At 43.3% G+C, this 23,081-nt stretch overlaps 1 protein-coding gene across 2 annotated transcripts in view; it reads right to left on the bottom strand.

Annotated features, from left to right (window-relative positions):
- Window positions 1–6,140: 6,140 nt before the first annotated feature.
- DHRSX (dehydrogenase/reductase X-linked) overlaps window positions 6,141–23,081 on the bottom strand; it is a 224,396-nt gene continuing 207,455 nt past the window's right edge. Inside the window, exon 7 of one of the 2 annotated variants that reach the window (XM_073354095.2) lies at window positions 6,141–6,603. In XM_073354095.2, coding sequence (XP_073210196.1) covers window positions 6,406–6,603 — 198 coding nt within the window. In that variant the 3' untranslated portion in view covers window positions 6,141–6,405. Of the gene's footprint in view, window positions 6,604–20,232; window positions 22,717–23,081 lie in introns of those variants that run through there. The other variant, XM_073354104.2, reaches the window with a different exon arrangement.

Consider the following 23,081-nt stretch of genomic DNA (forward strand, 5'->3'; position numbering starts at 1 on the left):
GCAGATTAAAGGGCTCTGCTGAGTTGTGGTAGGGCCGACTGATTGGCTAGCCCACCTGACTGGCTGACAGAAGTCAAGCAGGCATGCTTTTAAACTCAACATCAGCAGATTGCTGACTGCTCAGTGTGTATGCCCATAGTTGTGATCACTTCTGTGCCTGCCTTGATCCCAGTCTCATCCCTGTTCTGCTTCAGCCCTGGTTTGCTGTCTGCTCCTGTCTCCGGCTTTAAGTTAAGCATGACCCTTGGCTTGACTGCTAGTTCCCAACTCTTCCTCTGACCGCTGGCTCTGGTTCCTGGCTCCCAACTCCTCCTTCAACCACTAGGCCTGACTTCTGCTCCAGCCATTATCTGTGACCACCTATGCCCCAGACACGACACCTCTGAGCAAAGTTACAGTTTTGGAGGATGTATATTACAGCTACTGAGGCTGATGCAATACTGTATTACGCTAAATGGAGTCACAGTCACATAAAACGGAAGTAATACAAGTGTTGTATCAGATCCACTTTTTTCTAGTCCATCCTCAATTTCTTTTGATCTAGTTTCTTTATTGGTGCCCATCATTGTGGTATTTGGGTGCCTTATTTAGACATGTCAAGGTAAAGTCGCTGCCTTTTTCAATTAGGCACTGGTAGAAATGGACCAAATATAAACTGATGTAGTGATACATGCCTGAACCTGCAGACAAGCAGAAACAATAGCTCTAAGAGGTGTGAACTGAACTATTCATCTAAATCAATGCCCTGTGGATTTTGCAATTCTGTGCCCATGGAATCTGAGTTTTTTCATGATACCATGAAATGGAGAATTTTGCCAAGGGATTTACCATTTTGCTGCAGCCAGAGATTCAACATAATTTTTCTGTCTCCTTGCCCGGCTGGGACTTGCCTGCGGTGGTTTCTTGTTCCCCAGCTTTCTCTTCAAGAGAAGGGCCACTAGGATGATCAGAGGAATGGAGAACCTACCTTATGAGAGGAAACTGTAGGAGTTTGGATTGTTTAGCCGAACAAAATGAAGGCAGAGGGGAGATATGAATGCCCCCCCCCATATATATATCAGAACAATAAACACCAAGGAGGGAGATGACTAGTGTTAAGGGCCAATGTTGGCAGAAGAGCAAATGGATATAAACTGGCCCATCATCAAGTTTTTGGGTGAAATCAGACAAAGGTTTGTAACCATCAGAGAAGTGAAGTTCTAGAACAGCCTTCCAAGAGGAGCAATGGGGGCAAAAAACCTAACTGGCTTCAAGACTGAGCTTAGTAAGTTTATGGAGTGGATGGTATGATGAGGTTGTCTAGAATGGCATATGGCCCATCCATGACTGCTATTAGCAAATACCTCCAATGGCTGGAGCTGGGACACTAGGTGGGGAGTCCTCGGAGTTACTACAGAGAATTCTTTCCCAGGTGTCTGGCTTATGGGACCATCAGGATCTAACTGATCACCATATTTGGGGTCAGGAAGAAACAAAATTTCCCGTCAGGCCAGATTGACAGTGGTCCTAGGGTTGGTTGGTTGGTTTGTTTTTGGCTTCCTCTGCAGCATGGGGTACATGCGACTTGCTGGTTTGAATTAGAGTAAATGGTAGATTCTTTGTAACTGGAAGGTTTAAAATCATGATTGGAGGACTTCAGTAACTCAGCCAGAGGTCAGGGGTCCATTACAGGAGTGGGTGGGTGAGGTTCTGTGGCCTGGAATGTGCAGGAGGTCAGAGTAGATGATCACGGTCCCTTCTGGCCTTAAAATCGAGATATAGTGCATTGCTCTCCAGAATCAGGCAGCAGGACACCTCCCTTTCTCCTCTCTTGTGGGTCCATCACTTATACCCTGACTTTTCTCTCTGGGAGACTCAGACCAAAATATAGGTGCTGGAAACTAGGGGTGCTGCAGCACCCCTGGCTTGAAATGATTTCCATCATATCCAGGGTTTACAGTTTAGTTCAATGGCTCTCAGCACCCTCACAGTAAAAATGGCTCCATCATCCCGGACCAAAATATACCCCAGAGTGTCAGCTACCATGATACTTCCAAGGCGTTGTCACAGGAGCTGGAAAAGGATTCTGAGGCATGTATAAAAGGAGGGATCACAGCTCTATTTGGAAACTAACCATCCATCTTTATGAAAGAAAACCATTGAACTCTTCAATTGAAAGCTTACGGGTTTACACAATCAGAAGACTGTTTTATCAAAGGCAATGTTGTAAATGTGAAAGGTTTTACTGCCAATAGCAAAAGCTGCCAAGCTCTTTATTTTTGGGGAAACAGTCATTGCATCCTGTGTCTAAAATAGCATCAGTGTAATGTTCAGATCTGCTGCTACCAGTCAAGTGAAAGCAATCCCATCTCTAATGATGCCATCACCTGATGAAGATGGGGAAGTAGCATCAGAGCACCTCCCAAAGTCCTCAGCTATTCTCTTGCCTAAAGTGGCAAGGAGTGTTTGGGGAAATATGAAGCTGCCAGTACCATGAGGAAGAGAAAGCGCAAAAATCTGGACTGGGGAAGGGGCTGGGCTACTGAAGAGCTGAAATCCTCCTGCTCCACCTCCCCAAAAATCACTTATCTTGAGATTGACTGTTCCACTACGGGTATGTCTACACTGGCAAGTTTCTGCGCCACAAGTTATACCACTTTTATTAAAATGCTGGAATTAAACTGCATTGGGACGCTAGAGTGCATCCACATTAGCAGTTCTTGCAACAGCAAAGAGAGCAGTGCACTGTGGGTAGCTATCCCACTGTGCAACTGGCTGCAGGATGCTTTGGGAAGGGTTTGCAGTGCCTCATGGGGCAGGTACAGCGTCACATGATGCAGGTTTCCCAAACCCATTGTTCCATGGGCATCCTACTACATTGCCAGCTGCTTTTCAACTGAAGTGTGTGTGTGTGGGGGGGGGGCAGAGTGTGTGACAGAGAGTGTGTGTGTGTATGGAGAGAGACCGTGTGTTTTGGGGGACAGAGAGTGTGTCAGCATGCTGTCTTGTAAGTTCAGACAGTGGCATGAAGCAACCTGTCCTGAGGCAGGGGCAGGGGGAAACCCTACCAGCCCCCGCCTCCCTCTCTGGGCTCTCTGCACAGCAATCTCTCTCTCTTTCTTTCTCTCTCTCTCACACACACACCCCTCCCTCTGGGTTCAACAGCGCGAGCATTCCACATTCATGGTTTGTTTTGTGTCGCGGAGCAGATCAGCACAGCACGCAAGGGCTGTCAGAAACGGTGCTTTGAAAGGGGAGGGGTGCATGTCTCCGCAGCAGCCGAGTTCAAAACAATGAACAGAGCGGTCCCTTGAGGCATTATGGGACAGCTCCAAAGGCCAATTACAGGGCAGAAAGCAATCAAGTGTCTACACTGGCAATAGAGCGCTGGAGCCTCTGCGCAAAGAGCCTTACGACTCTCAGCGAGGCGGGTTTTCTGCAGCGCTGCAACTGAAGAGTTTCTGCACACAAAGTGGCTTGGCAGTGCGTCTGCAGTCGGAGCGCAAAAAGCTGCTTTACTGTGCAGAAACTTGCCAGTGTAGACAAGTCCCAAATACTTAGTCACTGGGTGAGAGACAAAGAGAATGACCTTATTCAGGCAAAAAGAAAAGGAGGACTTGTGGCACCTTAGAGACTAACCAATTTATTTGAGCATGAGCTTTCGTGAGCTACAGCTCACTTCATCGGATGCTGTAGCTCACGAAAGCTCATGCTCAAATAAATTGGTTAGTCTCTAAGGTGCCACAAGTCCTCCTTTTCTTTTTGCCAATACAGACTAACACGGCTGTTACTCTGAAACCTGTCTTTATTCAGGCAATTGTCAGATCAGCTTGTGTCCGTGCCCCCACCTTTCCTGTTTGCAGCTGGAAGTCTGCCAGGTCCATCAGCCTATGAAATTTGGGAATCCTCTACAGCAGGCCATAGAAAGAGAAGCACAAAGAAACAGTCCTATACTACAGGCAAAGTACCTGCCAATCAGCAAGGACTCTGCCCATCATAGCCCTCTAGGAGCTCCTCTAATTGAAGAAGCCTTCTCCCATCTGAAAGAGCAAGTGGAAGCACGAGCTAGAGATTCCAAGTACAATATAAACCAAACTTTGAAATTATTTGAGAACAACAATCCCAACTGAAGTTCTATTATTTTAAAGCATCTTAAAATAACTTTTAAAATTTGATATGGGGAAAGAATTTCCCTTGAAGATAAATATTTTGCAGTCTCCTGGTCACCATGCGGAAAACTCATCAGGCTTCAGTGGAGTTACAATGGGGATTCATATGGTCCCTTCTGTTATATGTAAATTCAGCAAGTACTTCTGCCAACAATGAGAACAATTGTGGGAACAATATTGCAATATAAAATGCTGGCTAGCTAACACCCTCCACTGCATCCTGTGCCTGATCTGTGAATAAAGAGAGGAATTTAGTTCCCAACGTGTCAGTCTGTGACATTTCACAAGCACTACATTCCCTTCCAAAAAAAATCAGCCAGTGACATAGGGAAAGTGCTACAGTGACTGGATGATAAATTGCCTGCTGCTAACCATTGCAAATAATAAATGAAAACACACAGGGCTAAATCACACCTCTCACAGCCCAGAGGGAAAATATGATCCTCTTTGGGACCAGACATTTCTGCCCTCTGACAGTTTTCTTTTCCCATTCTCCTTTCTCTCTCTTACTTGTTCTTGTGACTCCCTTTTTTTTTTCTGTAGTTCATTTCCTTCAGCAACTCCCAATCCCCCAGTGTGACCTTCACGCCCACCCCCTTCTCATCCCAGCCACTAAAAAATGAGTAATGAAATATTGCTGATATTTGAAGTGTCATAATTTTGCTTTTGAGATATGATTCATGAGGTGGGAGTAGGGTGGAGTACACACCACTAAAAGAGTCAGGGTTCAGGCTGTCTGGAGACAACACTCAGTTCACATTGGAAAGGTTTTCTTTGTAACCATAAGGGATAAAACTTTCTTAAAACAAAACAAACAAAAAACCCCATCCCTTTGAGATTCTGCTCAGTGGATGTATCAGACAGGCAACATAAATACACCAGGCATTTACCAACCTCTTGTTAACCAAAAATCACGTATCTTGAGGTTGACTATTCCACTAAATACTCAATCACTGGGTGAGAGACAGAGAGAATGACTCTATAGTTCAGTGGTTAGTCCACCCACTTGGGAGGTAGGAAACCCTGGGTCCAGTCCCTCTGCTTTAATCAGTCATCTATCATTATTTATCCACAGTGGAGCAGCTTCAACAGGGGAGGTTGAAGGCATCCCACATCAGAATATCCCATAGCCCCATGTTTAGAGCACCACTGAGAATTTGAACTGAGGTCTTCCACCTCTTTCTCCCCTTCAGGCAGAGCAGGGGAGAATTGAACCAGGGCCTCCCACATCCCAGGCAAGTGTTCTAACCACAGGGCTAACAGGTAGAAGATGGGCACCACTGGTGGCACCAACACCCATCAGAGCACCTATCTTCCCTGGGTTTGTGGATTACTCTGGGGCTTGGGTGGGCAATAGTCCCCCAGATACCTAGGGTGAGGCAGCAGGGCACATGCTTAGATGCAGAAACATAGGTGTGGGGGACTTTTACTTAGGCACTGAGTGAGTTTAGGCGCCTACAGCGTTCAGGAGAAGTTTTGTGGATTGCAGTGGAGCCTAAAACTGGGACTTCGGTTCCTCAGTCTGGGGCTTAGGTGCCTAATTTCCTTTGTGTCTCTTGAGTCTATCACTGTAAGGCATATTGTCTAATCCTTTAAGTATTCTTGTGGCTCTTCTCTGAACCCTCTCCAGTTTTTCAACAATTTTTCTAAGCCTTCCAACCTACCCTCCTATCTTAAAGTCCTTTTCTTTAAATGCATCTGGTTTCTGCTGAAACATCTGGGTAAAGGGTGTTGTACTATACTGTAGTTCCTGTGATGGATACAGTGTGATTATCATGAAGGACAAAAGAATGAATTATAATAATCTGTTACTTATTATAAAGTGTAGGCAGGATTTAAGAAGTTTAAGGAAAGAAACCCTAAATTTCCAGAACTGATAAAAAGTGGATTAAGTTATATTTGCAAGATTTGCAGAGCTGGTTTTAAGACATAACAGTCCCACAAGGGACAGTCTCCTCTTGTTACATAAAAAGGGAAAAACACAATTCTGCACAAGGTTAAAGACTTTTTTAATCACAGACCGAAACATCATGATTACAAAACTGATGGTTAGATTTAAAACCACCCTATACACATTTCTGTGGGAATATTTCCCCTTGACTCCCTAGCAGACTATGGGTTCAAGTGAAAAGCAGCACTGTTCACATTTGCCTTTGGGATTGAACTGTGAATTCCAGGATGCTGGTTCATGCTGCAAGAAGTCAGGTAAGGATGCTTGTTGGACACATTTCATTCACCCCGTTGGAAGTGGCTACTTTTAGAGATCTCTGCTACCTACATCAGAAATCCTAGTCATCTTGCAGCTTTCAGTCCAGAGCCTTCGCTGCAGCTCCTCATCATATGATACATCAGTAGATTTTGTCCTTTGCTCATTGTAAAGATAGATGCCACCAACTCCTTCCAGCTCTGGTGAGACAGCTGCATAGATGGATGTGGAGGCTCCTTCCTCTGGAGTCTGCAGACAGTAGAAAACAAAGCTAAATGAGACAGGTGCATATACATAAAGACATTGGTTCATCACTATACACTACCAATATCAAAGAGCTTCCTTTGTCCTGTACCCAGCTTTGTGGTTTTATTCACACTCTGATGAGGAAGGGGAGGAAAAAGGCCACATATCCAGACAGCCCAGTATAGCATTTTATTAACATTCTATTTAGAGACAGCTTCAAGCCACAAAACTCTCACATGCACATGGAAAACTTTGAGATATTCAGAGACAGGATTTTAGTCCAGGCCCATCCTTTCCAGCAATAATCCAATAAGAAGTTTGTTTCTTAGGGAGGTAGATAATTCATTTCTAAAAGCAAACAAAAATATTAAAATCGCTAGTGTAATTATTCATTTTATAAGGATAATGTTTATTAATCTGCTCTAAGCAGATGAAGGTGTAGTCTGTGTGTATAAAGCACACTTTTTAATAATGTGGCATGAGCAAAAGACCATGACAACTATGACAGCAAATGAAAATTCTGCTGTTTAATCCAACCAGAATACTATATTTTGCATAGAACATAATTATCAGAGTTCGCTGCTGTCAAAAAATAAAATGGAAGAAGCTTTGTAACATTTGGCATGAAACAAATGTTTAAATCAAATTAATACCTTATTTCATGAAACACCTTTCATCTTGAGGAAAGGGGGAAGTCCCGGATGACTGGAAAAAGGCTAATGTGGTGCCAATCTTTAAAAAAGGGAAGAAGGAGGATCCTGGGAACTACAGGCCAGTCAGCCTCACCTCAGTCACCGGAAAAATCATGGAGCAGGTCCTCAAAGAATCAATCCTGAAGCACTTACATGAGAGGAAAGTGATCAGGAACAGTCAGCATGGATTCACCAAGGGAAGGTCATGCCTGACTAATCTAATTGTCTTCTATGATGAGATTACTGGTTCTGTGGATGAAGGGAAAGCAGTGCATGTATTGTTTCTTGACTTTAGCAAAGCTTTTGACACGGTCTCCCACAGTATTCTTGTCAGCAAGTTAAAGAAGTATGGGCTGGATGAATGCACTGTAAGGTGGGTAGAAAGTTGGCTAGATTGTCAGGCTCAACGGGTAGTGATCAATGGCTCCATGTCTAGTTGGCAGCCGGTGTCAAGTGGAGTGCCCCAGGGGTTGGTCCTGGGGCCGGTTTTGTTCAATATCTTCATAAATGATCTGGAGGATGGTGTGGATTGCACTCTCAGCAAATTTGCGGATGATACTAAACTGGGAGGAGTGGTAAATACGCTGGAGGGCAGGGATAGAATACAGAGGGACCTAGACAAATTGGAGGATTGGGCCAAAAGAAATCTGATGAGGTTCAATAAGGATAAGTGCAGGGTCCTGCACTTAGGACAGAAGAACCCAATGCACAGCTACAGACTAAGGACCGAATGGCTAGGCAGCAGTTCTGCGGAAAAGGACCTAGGGGTGACAGTGGACGAGAAGCTGGATATGAGTCAGCAGTGTGCCCTTGTTGCCAAGAAGGCCAATGGCATTTTGGGATGTGTAAGTAGGGGCATAGCGAGCAGATCGAGGGACATGATCGTCCCCCTCTATTCGACATTGGTGAGGCCTCATCTGGAGTACTGTGTCCAGTTTTGGGCCCCACACTACAAGAAGGATGTGGATAAATTGGAGAGAGTCCAGCGAAGGGCAACAAAAATGATTAGGGGTCTGGAACACGTGATTTATGAGGAGAGGCTGAGGGAACTGGGATTGTTTAGTCTGCGGAAGAGAAGAATGAGGGAGGATTTGATAGCTGCTTTCAACTACCTGAGAGGTGGTTCCAGAGAGGATGGTTCTAGACTATTCTCAGTGGTAGAAGAGGACAGGACAAGGAGTAATGGTCTCAAGTTGCAGTGGGGGAGGTTTAGGTTGGATATTAGGAAAAACTTTTTCACTAGGAGGGTGGTGAAACACTGGAATGCGTTACCTAGGGAGGTGGTGGAATCTCCTTCCTTAGAAGTTTTTAAGGTCAGGATTGACAAAACCCTGGCTGGGATGATTTAATTGGGGATTGGTCCTGCTTTGAGCAGGGGGTTGGACTAGATGACCTCCTGAGGTCCCTTCCAACCCTGATATGCTATGATTCTATGATTTTCTAATCCAAAGATAGCATAGTGAAATATTATGGTAATCATATAACAAAGAGACTATTCACAGGGTAAGATATTACTCAACATGAGTAAAAAAATCTGGCCCAGGCAAGTACAGTAATGGTAAATGTTGATTTTTCAATAAAAACCACTCTACACTGGGAAGACATTGGGAACAGTAAAACCAAATATGGCCCTGATATTGCAAAGATTAATGTGCATGCTGAACTTTACATACTGGGTGTAGTTCCACTGGCTTCAAAGATACTATTTACACTGCTTTAAGTTAAGCATGTACATAATTCTTTGCCAAATAAGGGCTTAATTCTTAACCAGGACTGCCTTGTAAAGGAGGCTTGTATCTCAATTAAATTTTTGAACCTTGGATAAATAATAAATCATCATCACTAACAGCAACATATTAAATTTCTTAATAGCAGAAGGATAGCAATTAGTAGTAATCATTAATATTTTAATGATTTAAATTTCTTAATAGCAGAAGGAAAGCATTGAGTCTTAAGGTATTGTCTGTATTTTAATTATAAATCTAGTGATACAGTAAGCCTATTACTCATGTGGTGGTTCATTGGACACTGTGTTACTGAATTCAACAGCTCTTTGGGACACACAAGTCTCAGCCCTGGTCTACACTAGGAGTTTAGGTCAAATTTAGCAGCGTTAAATTGATGTAAACCTGCACCCGTCCACATGATGAAGCCCTTTTTTCGGTTTAAAGGGCTCTTAAAATCGATTTCCTTACTCCACCCCTGACAAGTGGATTAGCACTTAAATCGGCCTTGCCAGGTCGAATTTGGGGTACTATGGACGCAATTAGACGGTATTGGCCTCTGGGACCTATCCCAGAGTGCTCTATTGTGACCGCTCTGGACAGCACTCTCAACTCAGATGCACTGGCCAGGTAGACAGGAAAAGGCCTGCAAGCTTTTGAATTTCAATTTCCTGTTTGCATGGTCACCTGCAGCTTGCCACGCTGGCCAGAGCTCATCAGCAAAGGTGACCATGCAGAGCTCATCAGCAGAGGTGACCATGATGGAGTCCCAGAATCGCAAAAGAGCTCCAGCATGGATCGAACGGGAGGTACGGGATCTGATCGCTATATGGAGAGAGGAATCCGTGCTATCAGAACTCCGTTCCAGTTTTTGAAATGCCAAAACATTTGTCAAAATCTCCCAGGGCATGAAGCACAGAGGCCATAACAGGGACCCGAAGCATTGCCGCGTGAAACTTAAGGAGCTGAGGCATGCCTACCAGAAAACCAGAGAGGTGAACGGCCGCTCCGGGTCAGAGCCCCAAACATGCCGCTTCTGGGATGAGCTGCATGCCATTTTAGGCGGTTCAGCCACCACTACCCCAGCCGTGTTGTTTGACTCCTTCAATGGAGATGCAGGCAACACAGAAGCAGGTTTTGGGGACGAGGAAGATGATGATGATGAAGTTGTAGATAGCTCACAGCAAGCAAGCGGAGAAACCGGTTTTCCCGACAGCCAGGAACAGTTTCTCACCATGGACCTGGAGCCAGTACCCCCCGAACCCACTCAAGGCTGCCTCCTGGACCCAGCAGGCGGAGAAGGGACCTCCAGTGAGTGTACCTTTTAAAATACTATGCATGGTTTAAAAGCAAGTATGTTTTATGAGTGATTGAAAACACTCATTTGAAAATTTGAATGGACACTATTATGTAGCCATAATTACATGTACAGTGGTCACTGAGTAAATAGCTGGGCTCATAACAATGACAACATCTATGGTCAGTACAAAATGTCAGATACCACAAATAGACAGGACAAGAATCTGTGATACAGCTTTCAAGACCAGAGACTTCATCCTTGACTTAAAAAGCCTTATTCTACCCTTCTCTTCCATGCATCCCTCTCTCCCTCCTCCCATTTTCTCTCCTCTAATCCACTATTCCTCTATTTCTACCCTTCTCTTTGCTCTGCCTCAATTAGGGGCCAAGAAAGATCTGGAGATGTTTCATCAACTATACTATAGTGTTCTCCATAAAGACTTAGCCAGCACCACCAAATTGATTTCAGACTACTTGAACTGCTAACCCTGAGCAAAGTGAGGACTTTAATAGGTTCATGCAATATTAAAATGGTTTACATTTCACTTTTTAAAAAGAAAGAAAATTAGAAACAGAGGAGACAGAGCTGAAAAGTGCTGCTCTTTCCAGGACAATGCTGTGGCGGAGGACAATTTATTCTGGAATCAGAGATATTAATATTAATATATAGTAAAAGATGCAGTACTGGGTTGAACAAATTGTGAATCCAGTTTCAAAGAAAAAAATTGAAGTATGGAAGGCTCAGCAAGAAAGACACATGTTTTAACTTGGATAATTGATACCTACTGCCAGCTTTTTCATGGAAATTCTAGTACAAGAAAATTGAGAAAGCTTCTGAAGCCTTCTGTCAGACTCTAGGTGTGTCACTTAAAACAGAAACAAAGCTGAACTATTAAATGAGCAGACATTGACTTAGGAGGAGTATGGCCACTGTTCTGAACCCTACTGAAATCAGTAGGAGATCTATAGGTGCTCAGAGCCTCTGAAAAATCAAGACATTTTCATTTAAGAGCCTAAATATGCATTGAGGAGGCTAACCTTAAACGGTCATGTTTGAAAATTCTGGCCTTAGAGACAGGTTTTCAGAAGTATTTAGGGACCAAAAAATGTCAAAAGGTAGGTAGTGGGAGTTTTGAAAGTGCCAAGGTGCCTAACTCCCATTGATTTAAATAAACTATTAAAAGGATGTATGATGCAATGGTGGCAAATATGTTTTCAACATAGTGCAATGCTGGCTGTGACACCAAAGAGCTATGTATATTTATTAGAATATATAGAACTTTTATCTGAGGCCAGGAATTTATTAGAATATATAGAACTTTTATCTGAGGCCAGGAATAGTAACATGTTTTGTGTCTCACACATATGATCTGATGCTGGATCTAGTCTTCTGAACAACAAATTTAGCAAATTCAGCAACCACAGCATTACAACTTGCTGAGGTATGAGCACTCATTTGATCAGTCACGTACTGAGTGGAAGCCTGTCAAAGCCAACAATTTGTACTACCAATGCGTGTATTTCATATGGTTGCATGCAGTGCAAAGGGGACTTAAAGATGTCCTAATCATGTAGTTGGGCCCTGAATGATCACAGTGGTCCCTTCTGGTCTTGGAATCTATGAATGGCATCAAGCCAGCATAGCCAGTTCTGCTCCACATCCTTCTAACCTCCCAGTGTAGGGAGGAAGACTGGAGGGAGGAAGACTGGAGAATACTGCACTCTAGAGATTCCTGTCAAAATAACAGCCTCTAGAGTGTTATAAACTGGGATAAGGTAGGGCAGCCCTGAGGCTATTCTAAGTTACACTGGGAGCTAACATGGTTCCCCAACTGCCCCCAGGATAGCAGGCCTATGTGAAGTATAAATTTATTACTATTAACCTTATCCTCTCCCATCCCTCTTCCCTCTTATTGTTTATCATGTTTTGATTTAAATTAGATTATAAATTTTTCAGGGAAGGAAAAGTATATTCTTATGTATTAATACAGCATCTCGCGCAATGGGGCCTCAACCCTAATTGGAGTTTTAGGGTGTTAGAGAAACACAAATAATAAATAATACTAATAGTCTCATGGTGAATGTGTCTATTTGGACTATGAGTCTCCCTTCATAGTGATACCATTAGAAGGTATATGAATTGTTTCATCATGGCCCGTTTCTATTAGTTTGCTCCTTCCACAACACTATATAGACTGAACCATCATGGTTGATGTTTTGCAACCATATCTGTTCTAGGCGCTAGTCAAACAGGAGCTTAAACTGCTCGCTATGGCAAACTGTATCTTCCCAACTCCATGGGCCTGTTTGGCAGCATCCCAGCCTATATAGAACTTATTGGACAGCAGCCAATATGGTTAAAATTATACATCTGTTCATTAGCAATTTTTCTCATAGGGACACAAGGCCATCCAATGAGAAGTCCTGATGCAGATGACTTTCAACATAACCGGGGGCGGCTCTACCAATTTTGCCGCCGAATTGCTGCCGCGGGACACGGACTGCTGCCCCATTCTGAATGCCGCCCCAAGCACCTGCTTGGAAAGCTGGTGCCTGGAGCCGGCCCTGAACATAACAATGTTAACCATAAAGTCAAAGGGCCTATTGCTAAGAAAAGGCCTACTGGTAAGTGAACCAAACCCCCATGAAGTTTTAAGAATAATTTTCAATAATAATATTAAGTAGTGTAACTTTGATGAAGAGGGAAATTTAGTTTAATAAGAACGGAAAGTTTATTTGCTTAATGTTTAATATAATATTCCTTTTTTAACCACAAAACATACTAACCACATGAGGATGTCAAGTCTGGATATTGCAATATGTGCTTAGAAATTTACAAACATGTTCCAGACAAAAGGGGATGTCTGTAACTGTCATGCGTAAAAAAAGGAAGTTATGGCTTGTCAACAACCTATCTATAAAAGATTGCAAGTTTGAGTTATTGATCGGATCAGACAGGACTGGGATCAGACTGGCATTGGCTGCAAACTTTGGATTGGGTATTGTATATCTATTCTTATTATGTGCTACTCTTAAATAATAAAGGCAACTTTATTAATAAAGACAATCAAGCCTGACTACTCCTGTCTCCCTATTTCATTGTTACCATCTCAGACCGAATCACTAACAATGAAAATGTAATCAATATATATGTAAAGGTAACACAAATTCCTCCATATTATAATAGTGCCTAGAGGCCCCAGCCACAAGAACTGCATTGTCCTAAGTACTGGACAAAGGTATAGTTAGAGCCAGTCCTTTCCCAGAAGAGATTACAATCTAAGCATACAAAGGTGGGAGGGGAAACAGAGGCACAGCCAGTCAGTGATTTGCTTAGGTCACAGATCAAAGATAGGAGTAGAACCCAGTTCTCCGGAGTCCCAGTCCAGTAACTTAGCCATCAAGTCCATGCTTGTCTTTCTTCTCTGAGTTTGTAATATAATATGTCATTCATTTATTTATAGTCATTTCTATGGCTTTCATTACCATAGCATGCAAGCACCTAATTATAAGAGAAAAAGTACAGATCTTTTTTAACCCTCTCCTCAATCCTAAATGTAGACTGATCTATCATTAACTAAGAATACTTAACCATAGTTTAGTATTCACACTAGAGACTTGTTATGTTAAAGAGCAATACTGTTATTCCTGTTAATCATGCTATGCCTTAATTCTACCGAGAGTTTTCAGCTATCATTGTTATTATCTGAGTCATATAACTGACAACATAAGACAGCTCCTCCTTCAGTAAACACAACAAAGCTACTTGGAGAGAGATCCTCTTTGATTTCTAATGCTAGAACATCTGCTCCATCTAATGACTTACATTCCCTTCCCTTTGTTGAGAAACCAATTTAAATATGAAGCAAAGAGTGAATGGATCAAAATTAAAAGAGGAATCAAAACAACAAACCCCTCCTGACAGCTTTTAATTAATAATTCTGCCATGCATAGTCTCATGCCAATTTATAGTTCATCCCCACTTCAGTGAATTCTTTCAAAGAATGCCAGCATTCTGGGTAACCACAATGATACACCACAGCAAATCAGTAGTGTTTAACTTACACAGATTGCTATATTACCAAGCCAAGATGTTATGAGAACAAGCAATGTCCCAACTAATAAAAATGTTTTCCAGTGGATTTGGAATTTATTTTCTTCTTAATTAAATGCACACCTGTGTAATGTACAACGACTTTTCACATCACACGCAATGATGTAAAATACTTTTCACAAAGCAATCACTCTATAACTGACCTATCTGTAGTGAAGACACCACTATACCAATGGGAGAGCTTCACCCATAGATGTAGTTAATCCACCGCCCTGAGAGGCAGTAGATATGTTGATGAGAGAAGTTCGCCTGTTGACAGAGCACTGTCTACATAAAGGGGTTAGGTTTGTATAACTACATCGCTCAGGAGTGTGGATTTTTCACACCCCTGAGTGACATAGTTATACCAATATAGATCTGTAGCGTAGACCTGGCCTTAGGCAAGTCAGTTTACCTTTCTGTCTCAGTTTCCCCATCTATAAAATTGGATAATGATACTTTCTCACTTACTTTACAGGGTAGTTTGAGGATGAATTATCTATAGGATGCTCCGAACATACAAAGCACTCTAATGTTTTGATAGTATTAGTGTAGGAAACCTATTTGTCAACCGTCACAGGTTGATAAAGCATAACACAAAAAACATTCAGAGTAATTTATTAAATACTCCAAAGATATAGAGCACCAGGTATTTCAAGAGCACTACCATTTCCAAGTAAACACCTAGTGGTGTCAGTACTGGAACTGAGTAAGCCTTCAGTCCTAACTACCCAGAGAGTAAACAGATAAACTATCCTCTGAGGTACCTGGTAAAGGACCTGATCTTGGCACCCCAGTCCCACTGAAGTTAGTCATTCATCTCACTTGGATAAGAAAGAATTAGGCCCAAAGTGTGTGTGTGGATAGTGTTCAGTAAGATAAGCAAACTACATAGCTATTTTTAGCCCTGCAGCCTGAGCCCCGTGAGCCCAAGTCAATTGACCTGGGCTCTGAGACTCAGGGCTGCAGATTTTTAGTTTGTAGTGTAGACTAACCTTGAGTCTTTTGACGAAGGAGAAGGGTAAGGAAGAAGAAGGATTATATTGCTTGATTTCTGAGCTTGAGATTCAACTTCAGAATCATGGTGAGGACTTCTCTAACTGGTCTTTGGGCATATTATTATATTGTAATAGACCTATGAATGAAAAGCACTATATGGCCCCAATCCAGCAAAGCACTAAAGTACATGAATAACTGTAAGCACATGGGGAGTTCCACTGACTTCAGTGGTACTATTCATGTACTTAAAATTATGTACATGCTCAAGAACTTTACCAAGTCTGGGGCAACAGGAGCTAATTAGGGCACAGCTTGTCAGTCAACTAAAAAAATCTCTCTAGATAGTCATAAGCCCCTTGTTGCTATGGCACATGAGCATCTCTTTCATAGGCATACCCTGGGAAGTCTTCCCTCTACCTGTGCTCTCACATTTAAGAAAAGTCTGAATTTTTGATCACATACATCACAGCTCTGGTTAATTCCATTCATATGGTGCCACTCCAGAAAGGAGTTTCCACGGGAGAAGATTTATTACATTGTGCCATGCTTCTCAGTCACTCCCAGGGTGAAGTCCCTGGCTCCACTGAAGTCAATGAGAGTTTTGCCATGGACTTACATGGGGCCAGGATTCCACATTAGAGTATATAAGTCTATAGCAGAGACCTCAAAAATGTTTAACTCAGATCCAAAATACATAGTGGTGACATTATGCTATACATAGCAAAAAATGCATGGTTATCCCAAAGGTCCCATGTAGAGCCAACTGAAAAGCAGAATTTCCATCTCATGGGAAATTCTGGTATTTTGACATTTTTATCCTGAATTAGAACAGAGGGTCAAAATATCAACATTTTCATGGAATGAAAAGTTCTGAAAATTTTCAATTCAGAAACATTTTGTTTTGATTTTCTTGAAGGCAAAGTCAACCAACAATCAAGCTTTTCCAGTGAAAACATTTTATTATGGGAAAATGTTTCATTTTACATTTTTCAGCCAGCCTACTTCCCATGCGTAATGAAATTTTGTGGCGACATTAATGGCACTATAATGTATACGTTTTGCAAAGATACCACATAAATAGTTATCTTTGCTCTATAAAATCTATTAAAAAATTCATTCTTCCAACTAGCCACACAATCTGAAAGGTCTCCTCTCCTGTGTAGCTCCTAAAGCCTGGAGGAATGGTAGTGCTTTGTTTCAGTGCTAATAAATAAAACACATTTGTGTTTGTATATTTTCTCCCTGTAGCGCATTTTTAGAATAATTTTAGCAAATTGGGGGACCTTGCTGCATAACTTGCTACGTGACACTGGGCCACTGAAAAGGATGTACATTTTGCAAGTTTCTTCTACCTGATTCATTTCCCCCTGATTTCTGTCATTATTGATAGATTTATACATTCATACATTTTAAGGCCTAAAGGATCCATCGATCTAGTCTGATCTTCTGTACAACGCAAGCTATAGAATTTCACCCAACAATTCCTGCATTAATCCCATAACTGGTTGGGCTACAGTGCATCTTTTAGAAAGACATCCAAAAATGCTTTAAGTAATAGAGAACCCAACACATCCTTTGGTAAGTTGTTCCAATGGTTAATTGCGATCACTATTAAAAATCTGTGCCTTATTTTTTTGTCTGAATTGAGCTTTTTCTGCCTTTCTTCTGCTTGATTAAAGAGTTCATTACCATCAGAGATCTTCTGCACAGCTAGGTACTCGCAGACTGTGATCAAGTCATGTCTTAGCCTTCTTTTTGGTAAGCTAAGTAGATTGGGCTTCTTACGCTTCAGACAACAAGCAGGTTTTCAAGCCTTCCAATCATTTGTGTAGCTCTTTTCGGAACCTCCAATTTATTCCCTTTTATGTGTATAACATAGGAAGCATGTTTCTAACTGGTAGTAACATTTTAAGGGCAGCCATTGTAGTTGTTTTTGTTTTCTTATCAATTAAAATAAAATAGAATACTGACTGTTCATTAATTTCAAAATCATTATCAGCCAAATCATCAACTAGCTAAAAGCCGGAATAATGAAACATTTACCCCAGGACTTTTTCTTCCCACTACTTGGCTGCTTTCCTCAGTCTCTTCTGCGGTACTTCCTCCCTTCTCTCCCCTCCGCCCACCCGCACACACACTCCTTGCTACTTCTGTGTGCTAAGGATGAGAAAAATGGTACTGCCATGTTGGGGCAGGCTGCAGTCTTCTCCACAGGACTGACTAGTAGGCAGATGGGGGAGCAGCAAATGCAGAGCAAGAACATGGGAGAGGAACAATTTCAATTTTCCTGCCCAAACGCAGAGTGCTCCACAAAATGTGGTCTGCACAGAGTTGTTTTTCAGAAGTCCTGTTTTTGAATAGTGACAGGAGTCATAGCTGAAGTGGTATACTGATGTGGAGGCTGGTACAGTATGTGCACGTCCTGTGGAAAACCTGTGGGAAAGAGTGGGTTATCAGGCCCAGGATATACAATAATGGCTCAGAGCTAATTCAGGCATTGAGAAGAACAAGAGCAATGGCAAAGGGCCAAACCCCAAGGTAGGAAAATGAAAAGAAACTGAAAATAGAAGGAGAAGAAGGGGAGAAATACCTCCTATTTCATTTGGCACCAAAATCCTTCAAGAGTGCAACAATTTTTCAGAAATATTTCTGAGATGAAAATCTTCTCATAAATCCAACCAGCTTCCTCAGTACCTCACCAGCTCCTCCTCATTTTGTTCTCACTCAGCTCCCCTACCTATCTTACCTAGGCCTTGCTGCTCCACCCCTTCAGGGCATAAGCAGCTTCTGCCCTCATCCTGCAGGATGCCATTCAGAATAAACAGGCGCTTCCGAGTTTCCAGAATTATCACTGGCCACAATAACAGCTGTAAGAATTAACCTTTTCATTGTATTAAGTGCTCCAGGAAGTATTTTGTTGTGCTTTTATTTGTAGGGGTCTTTAACGAAAAGGTTAGAGTGCTTGTTTAGAATGGGAAACGATACCGTGAGGTTTATGTGGGGCAATAAACACACATTGTGAGCTCATCAGGTGATGAGATAATGTGCTTCATTGGGGGGATATATTGAACTTTGCCCTTTAATAATTCACTTTGGCTCTCTTATGCCATGCGTACTTTTTATTGTGACTGACGTTAAAGAGTGAGCCTGTTTCCTCATTTTAACGTTGTATAAACAGAGATAGTCCTGGATTAAGCCTTTGTTTGCTGGGGAAGTTTCCAACTGAATTCATGAAGGAAAATCGTTGTGTGTTGTGATGCAGTAAATGTTTTTAACACATAAAAATAAATGCAGGGACTTGAACTCTGATTCTGAATCAGCTGGCACTGTGCTTCAAATCCCTCCACTGTCTCCCCTGCACTTACTGAATCATGCTTAAAATTCTGGTCCTCACCTTCAAGTCTCTGCACAATTCTGCATCCATTTATTATTTAGTATGTACTGTACAGCAGAACCCAGGGGCTTCAATCAGGGCTCTACTGTAATACCATGCAAACAAGTTCACACACTAAACTTTCATCTCTTTCTCAGCTCACTCTTTTTTATAACCCCCCATCACTCTTTTGTTTCACCAGAGATGCCACCCTCACCCCTCCCTTCATTTTCTTTTCATGCCTCCTTCCATGCTGCCACCTGACCCTCACCCATGCCTGGAATAATGTTCCTACCCCAGTGTGCCAAGCACCCACCCTCCCTTCCCTCATACCCCTCTGGAAAGCCCAGTCTTTCCACAAGGCCCACAAATGTTAACTCACTGCCATATAGCTCCATCACCACCCTGATTGTAAAACAAACAACACATTTAAAGTTATCACTCTCCTCTGGGTCTCCCAGGACATTCTCATTTGATAAATACGCTTAATTCACCCCGATGGTGCAGTGGGATGGAACTTGAGGTCTTTTCAGTGCTTGAGGAGCCAGGCGGCTTCAATGCCATCCTAGCAACCCCCTTCCTCAGAACACCACTCTCACTACTGCAACCCCTCCATCAGCTTGCGTAGGATATGTGGAAGTCTGCAGTGGGTCAGCTATTCTGGCAGACTCCCTTCTCCCACTTGCTGGAGCAGACACGAGTGGTAGCCAACATGCGTGGTGGTGGGGTGCGATAGCAGCATTTTGGTGGGAAGGAATAAGTTCAACGGAAGGAGGAACAGACCTACATCAAGTGAATGCATGTCAGCACCTTGACCCAGCCAGCCCTGCAAAGTGCAGGGAAAGGTGTTCACAGATGGACGGGAAGGTGGCGAGAGTGCACTAGCTGTCATGCATACAGGCTGGGGCAGAAAGTGCAGGTCATCCTGTGAAAAGCACAAGCCAGCAAGAGTGGAGGTGAAAGTGACTCTAACATGTTGTGCTTTTTGTATTCTTGGATGGCTGGGAGCTACCTTGGCTCAGCCCCAAGGGCTGCTCTAACTTCCGGCCTGGCAGCAACAACCCCAAATTACTGTCTGGTGTCCGAGCATAGCCGGATGGCAAAGTGCATGAGCCACAAACACTCTAGGACACCCCGTTCTTTCCTCAGGCCTGCTCCTGTGTGGGGGCTACATTGAGAGGCAGCAGAGGGTCGTTCTGTTGGCCTACACAGCTCTGGGGATTGCTGGTGAGGCAATCTGGCTGGTTTTCAGTCCCCAAGTGGCATAAAGGGGCCAAAATACAGCTCAGAATCAAGAGTCAGGCAGTTTTGTGATCAGCACATTTTCATAATAAAATATTCGCTTTTCACTAATCTAAGACTATCCTTAATGAATGAAAGATAACCAACCTTTTACTTTTAAGTCTGTACTCAGTAAAATAGGATTACAATTGTTTGTGAACTTTGCAGAGACTGTAACACAGACAGGAAAAAAAAAGTTAATTTTTATTTGTGTAATCCCTAAGAGCCTCTGACAGTCTGCAAGACAAACAGTTTTAATTATTCCTCCTTGCTAAATCACTATTCTCATAATTTCATCAGAAAAAGTAATGTATTGTCTACTACACAGAAATCAGCACAACTGGGATTAAAAGGAGAGCCATGTACCCTGAGTACCTGCAAATTAGATCATCATCAAACTGACAAATTCATCTTTTTGCAGCTCTGTCCTGAGATAACATGACATTTAAAAAACAAAGACTGTTCTAGTCATTCTGGGATTTGTGGCAATTTAAAAGGTTGAGGATTTCTTTTCAATAGTAATGAAAAAGAAATCCAAAGAACCCGTCAGCTATTAATAAATACTATACAGCTGTTACATGTTGCTGTAAAATAAGTTACTTATTTTTCTTAATCTGAACCACTGGTGCATGAAAATAACTTTAAAGCTAATCATTGATAATGACTGTGCTTAACGAGTAGGAGCTCCATTCTGAGGAAAAAAATGGCTCTAATTCATAAATAATTCCTGAAGCCATGAAGCATATGAAGCTACACCCACAAGCAATATGCACGCTATTTAAGAGTTCTACAGTAATATTTGCTTTCCTTCTTAGATTGAGGTGCATTTTTTTCTTTGCTGTGATACTGCGAATATATAACAACTCGACATTAGTTTGAAACATAAATGAACCTATGTGGTTTGCAGTTGATCAATCTCAGTGGCAGGAGTGCTTAGAAGTGTCACTGGGATACTGTGGATTTGGCACTCTGTGTTGCACTGTTTATTCCGAGGGATGTTTAATGACCACGAAATAGACTTCAATTTTTATAGGCCTGGCTCATCACTGCATTACTCGAGTTTTATGTTGGTGTTCCTCCTCTGAAGCCAATGGAGTTATTTCAGCATGAACCTGGAATAACACAGTGTGGAGGAATTTCTATGGCCTGGGTTATATAGGAAGTCAGATTTGGTGATCACAGTGGACACTTCTGACTTCGGAATCTATGACTTTATGAATCCGGTCCTATGTCTTTTCCAAAAGACAGGCCTCTCCAGCAAAGCAATGTCCCAGATGCACTGGGCCACTGCTTGGAATAGCTTGAATGACACAAAACCACTGGCGTGTCAGTGAATCTGGCCTAATGGCTCCTAAGGACTTTGCTACACTTGCGAGTTAGAACGCATTAAAGGAGCCCTGGGCACACTAGCTCACTACCTGTCCACACTGGCAAGGCATGTCGAGCGCTCTGACTCCGTGGCTAGAGCACTCCTGGTACCCCACCTCAGCGAGTGGAATAACGTTTAGTGCGCCCTCGCTGGAGTGCCCCAGCGCCAGTCTGGACACCCTAGTCTGTTAGTGCACTCTGATCAGCCTCCAGAAGAGTCCCACAATGCCTGTTCTAGCCACTCTGGTCATCACTTGAACTCTACTGCCCTGCCCTCAGGTAACCAACTGTCAGACCCACTCTTTAAATTCTCTGGGAATTTTGAAAATCCCCTTCCTGTTTGCTCAGCCAGGTGTGGAGTGCTCTCAGCTAATTTTTCCAGGTGACCATGCCTCCACGCGCCAGGCGATCCCCAGTAGGAGCAATGGCGAGGTGCTGGACTTCATCAGTGTTTGCGGGGAGGAAGCTGTCCAGTCCCAGCTGCACTCCCGCTGTAGGAATTACGATACCTTTGGGCAGATATCAAGGGACATTATGGAAAGGGGCCATGACCAGGACGCTCTGCAGTGCAGGGTTAAAGGGAAGGAGCTGCAGAATGCCTACTGTAAAGCCAGCAAGGCAAACAGCCACTCCAGTGCTGCCCCTGCAACCTGCCGTTTCTACAAAGAGCTGGACGCAATACTTTGGAGCAACCCCACCTCCACTCCAAGTACCACCGTGGACACTTCAGAGCCCAGTTCAACAAGGCAGAAGGAGGAGGAGGAGCAAAGTGGGAGTGAGGGTGCTGAGGCAGGGGAAGACGCCCCGGAATCCCTAGATGCATACAGTCAGGAGCTGTTCTCAAGCCAGGAGGAAGGTAGCCAGTCGCGGCGGCCGGTGCTTGGGGAAACACCAAAAGAGGTTCCCAGTAAGCGGCTTTTATTTTGGGAAGGAAGTTATTCGGCCCGGGCTCTTGGGGCGAGGAGGGTTAGGGCTGCATGCATGCCTAGATGCGGAATAGAGTGTTGATGTGCTCTCTCACATCGGGGTAATCGGCCTCAGTGATCTCTTCAAAGGTCTCATCCAGAACTTGGGCAATGCGCTTGTGCAGGTTTCTCGGGAGAGCCACTGTGGTCCTTGTCCCAGCAAGGCTAACTTGTCTGCGCCACTGTGCCATGAGGGGCAGGGAGACCATTGCTGCACACAGGCAAGCTGCATGTGTGTCAGGGCGGAAGCCGCATTGCAGTAGAAGACCCTCCTTGCTTCCCAGGTCACCCTCAGCAGCAAGATATCTTCCAGGACGAACTCCTGTGGAAAATGTGGGGACAGTGTTCAGTATAGGGGCCCCCTGCAGCTGTTGGCTCTCCCCAAGGCACAGAAACCCAGAGGACAGTAGAGCTGTGAAAATCAGTCATGCTTGACCCTGTGCTCACTGATCATTTTGGGGCTCCTGTGGGTTATGTGCGCTCACTTTGGGATGGGCAAATTATGCTTTTGTGTAGACTGTGCTTGCCCTTAAGTATGGGGGAATCATTGCTCTGTCTGGTGTGACCAATGCTGTCTCTGTTTAGTGTTGCATTTTTGCCTTTACAGATGCAACCTTGAGATCTCAGCCATCCGTGTTATCACTGGCCGAAAGACTCCAAAGAATCAGAAAGAGGCTACGTAGAAGC

This window comes from Lepidochelys kempii, chromosome 1 (assembly GCF_965140285.1).
Source record: "Lepidochelys kempii isolate rLepKem1 chromosome 1, rLepKem1.hap1, whole genome shotgun sequence".
NCBI lineage: Eukaryota > Metazoa > Chordata > Testudines > Cheloniidae > Lepidochelys > Lepidochelys kempii.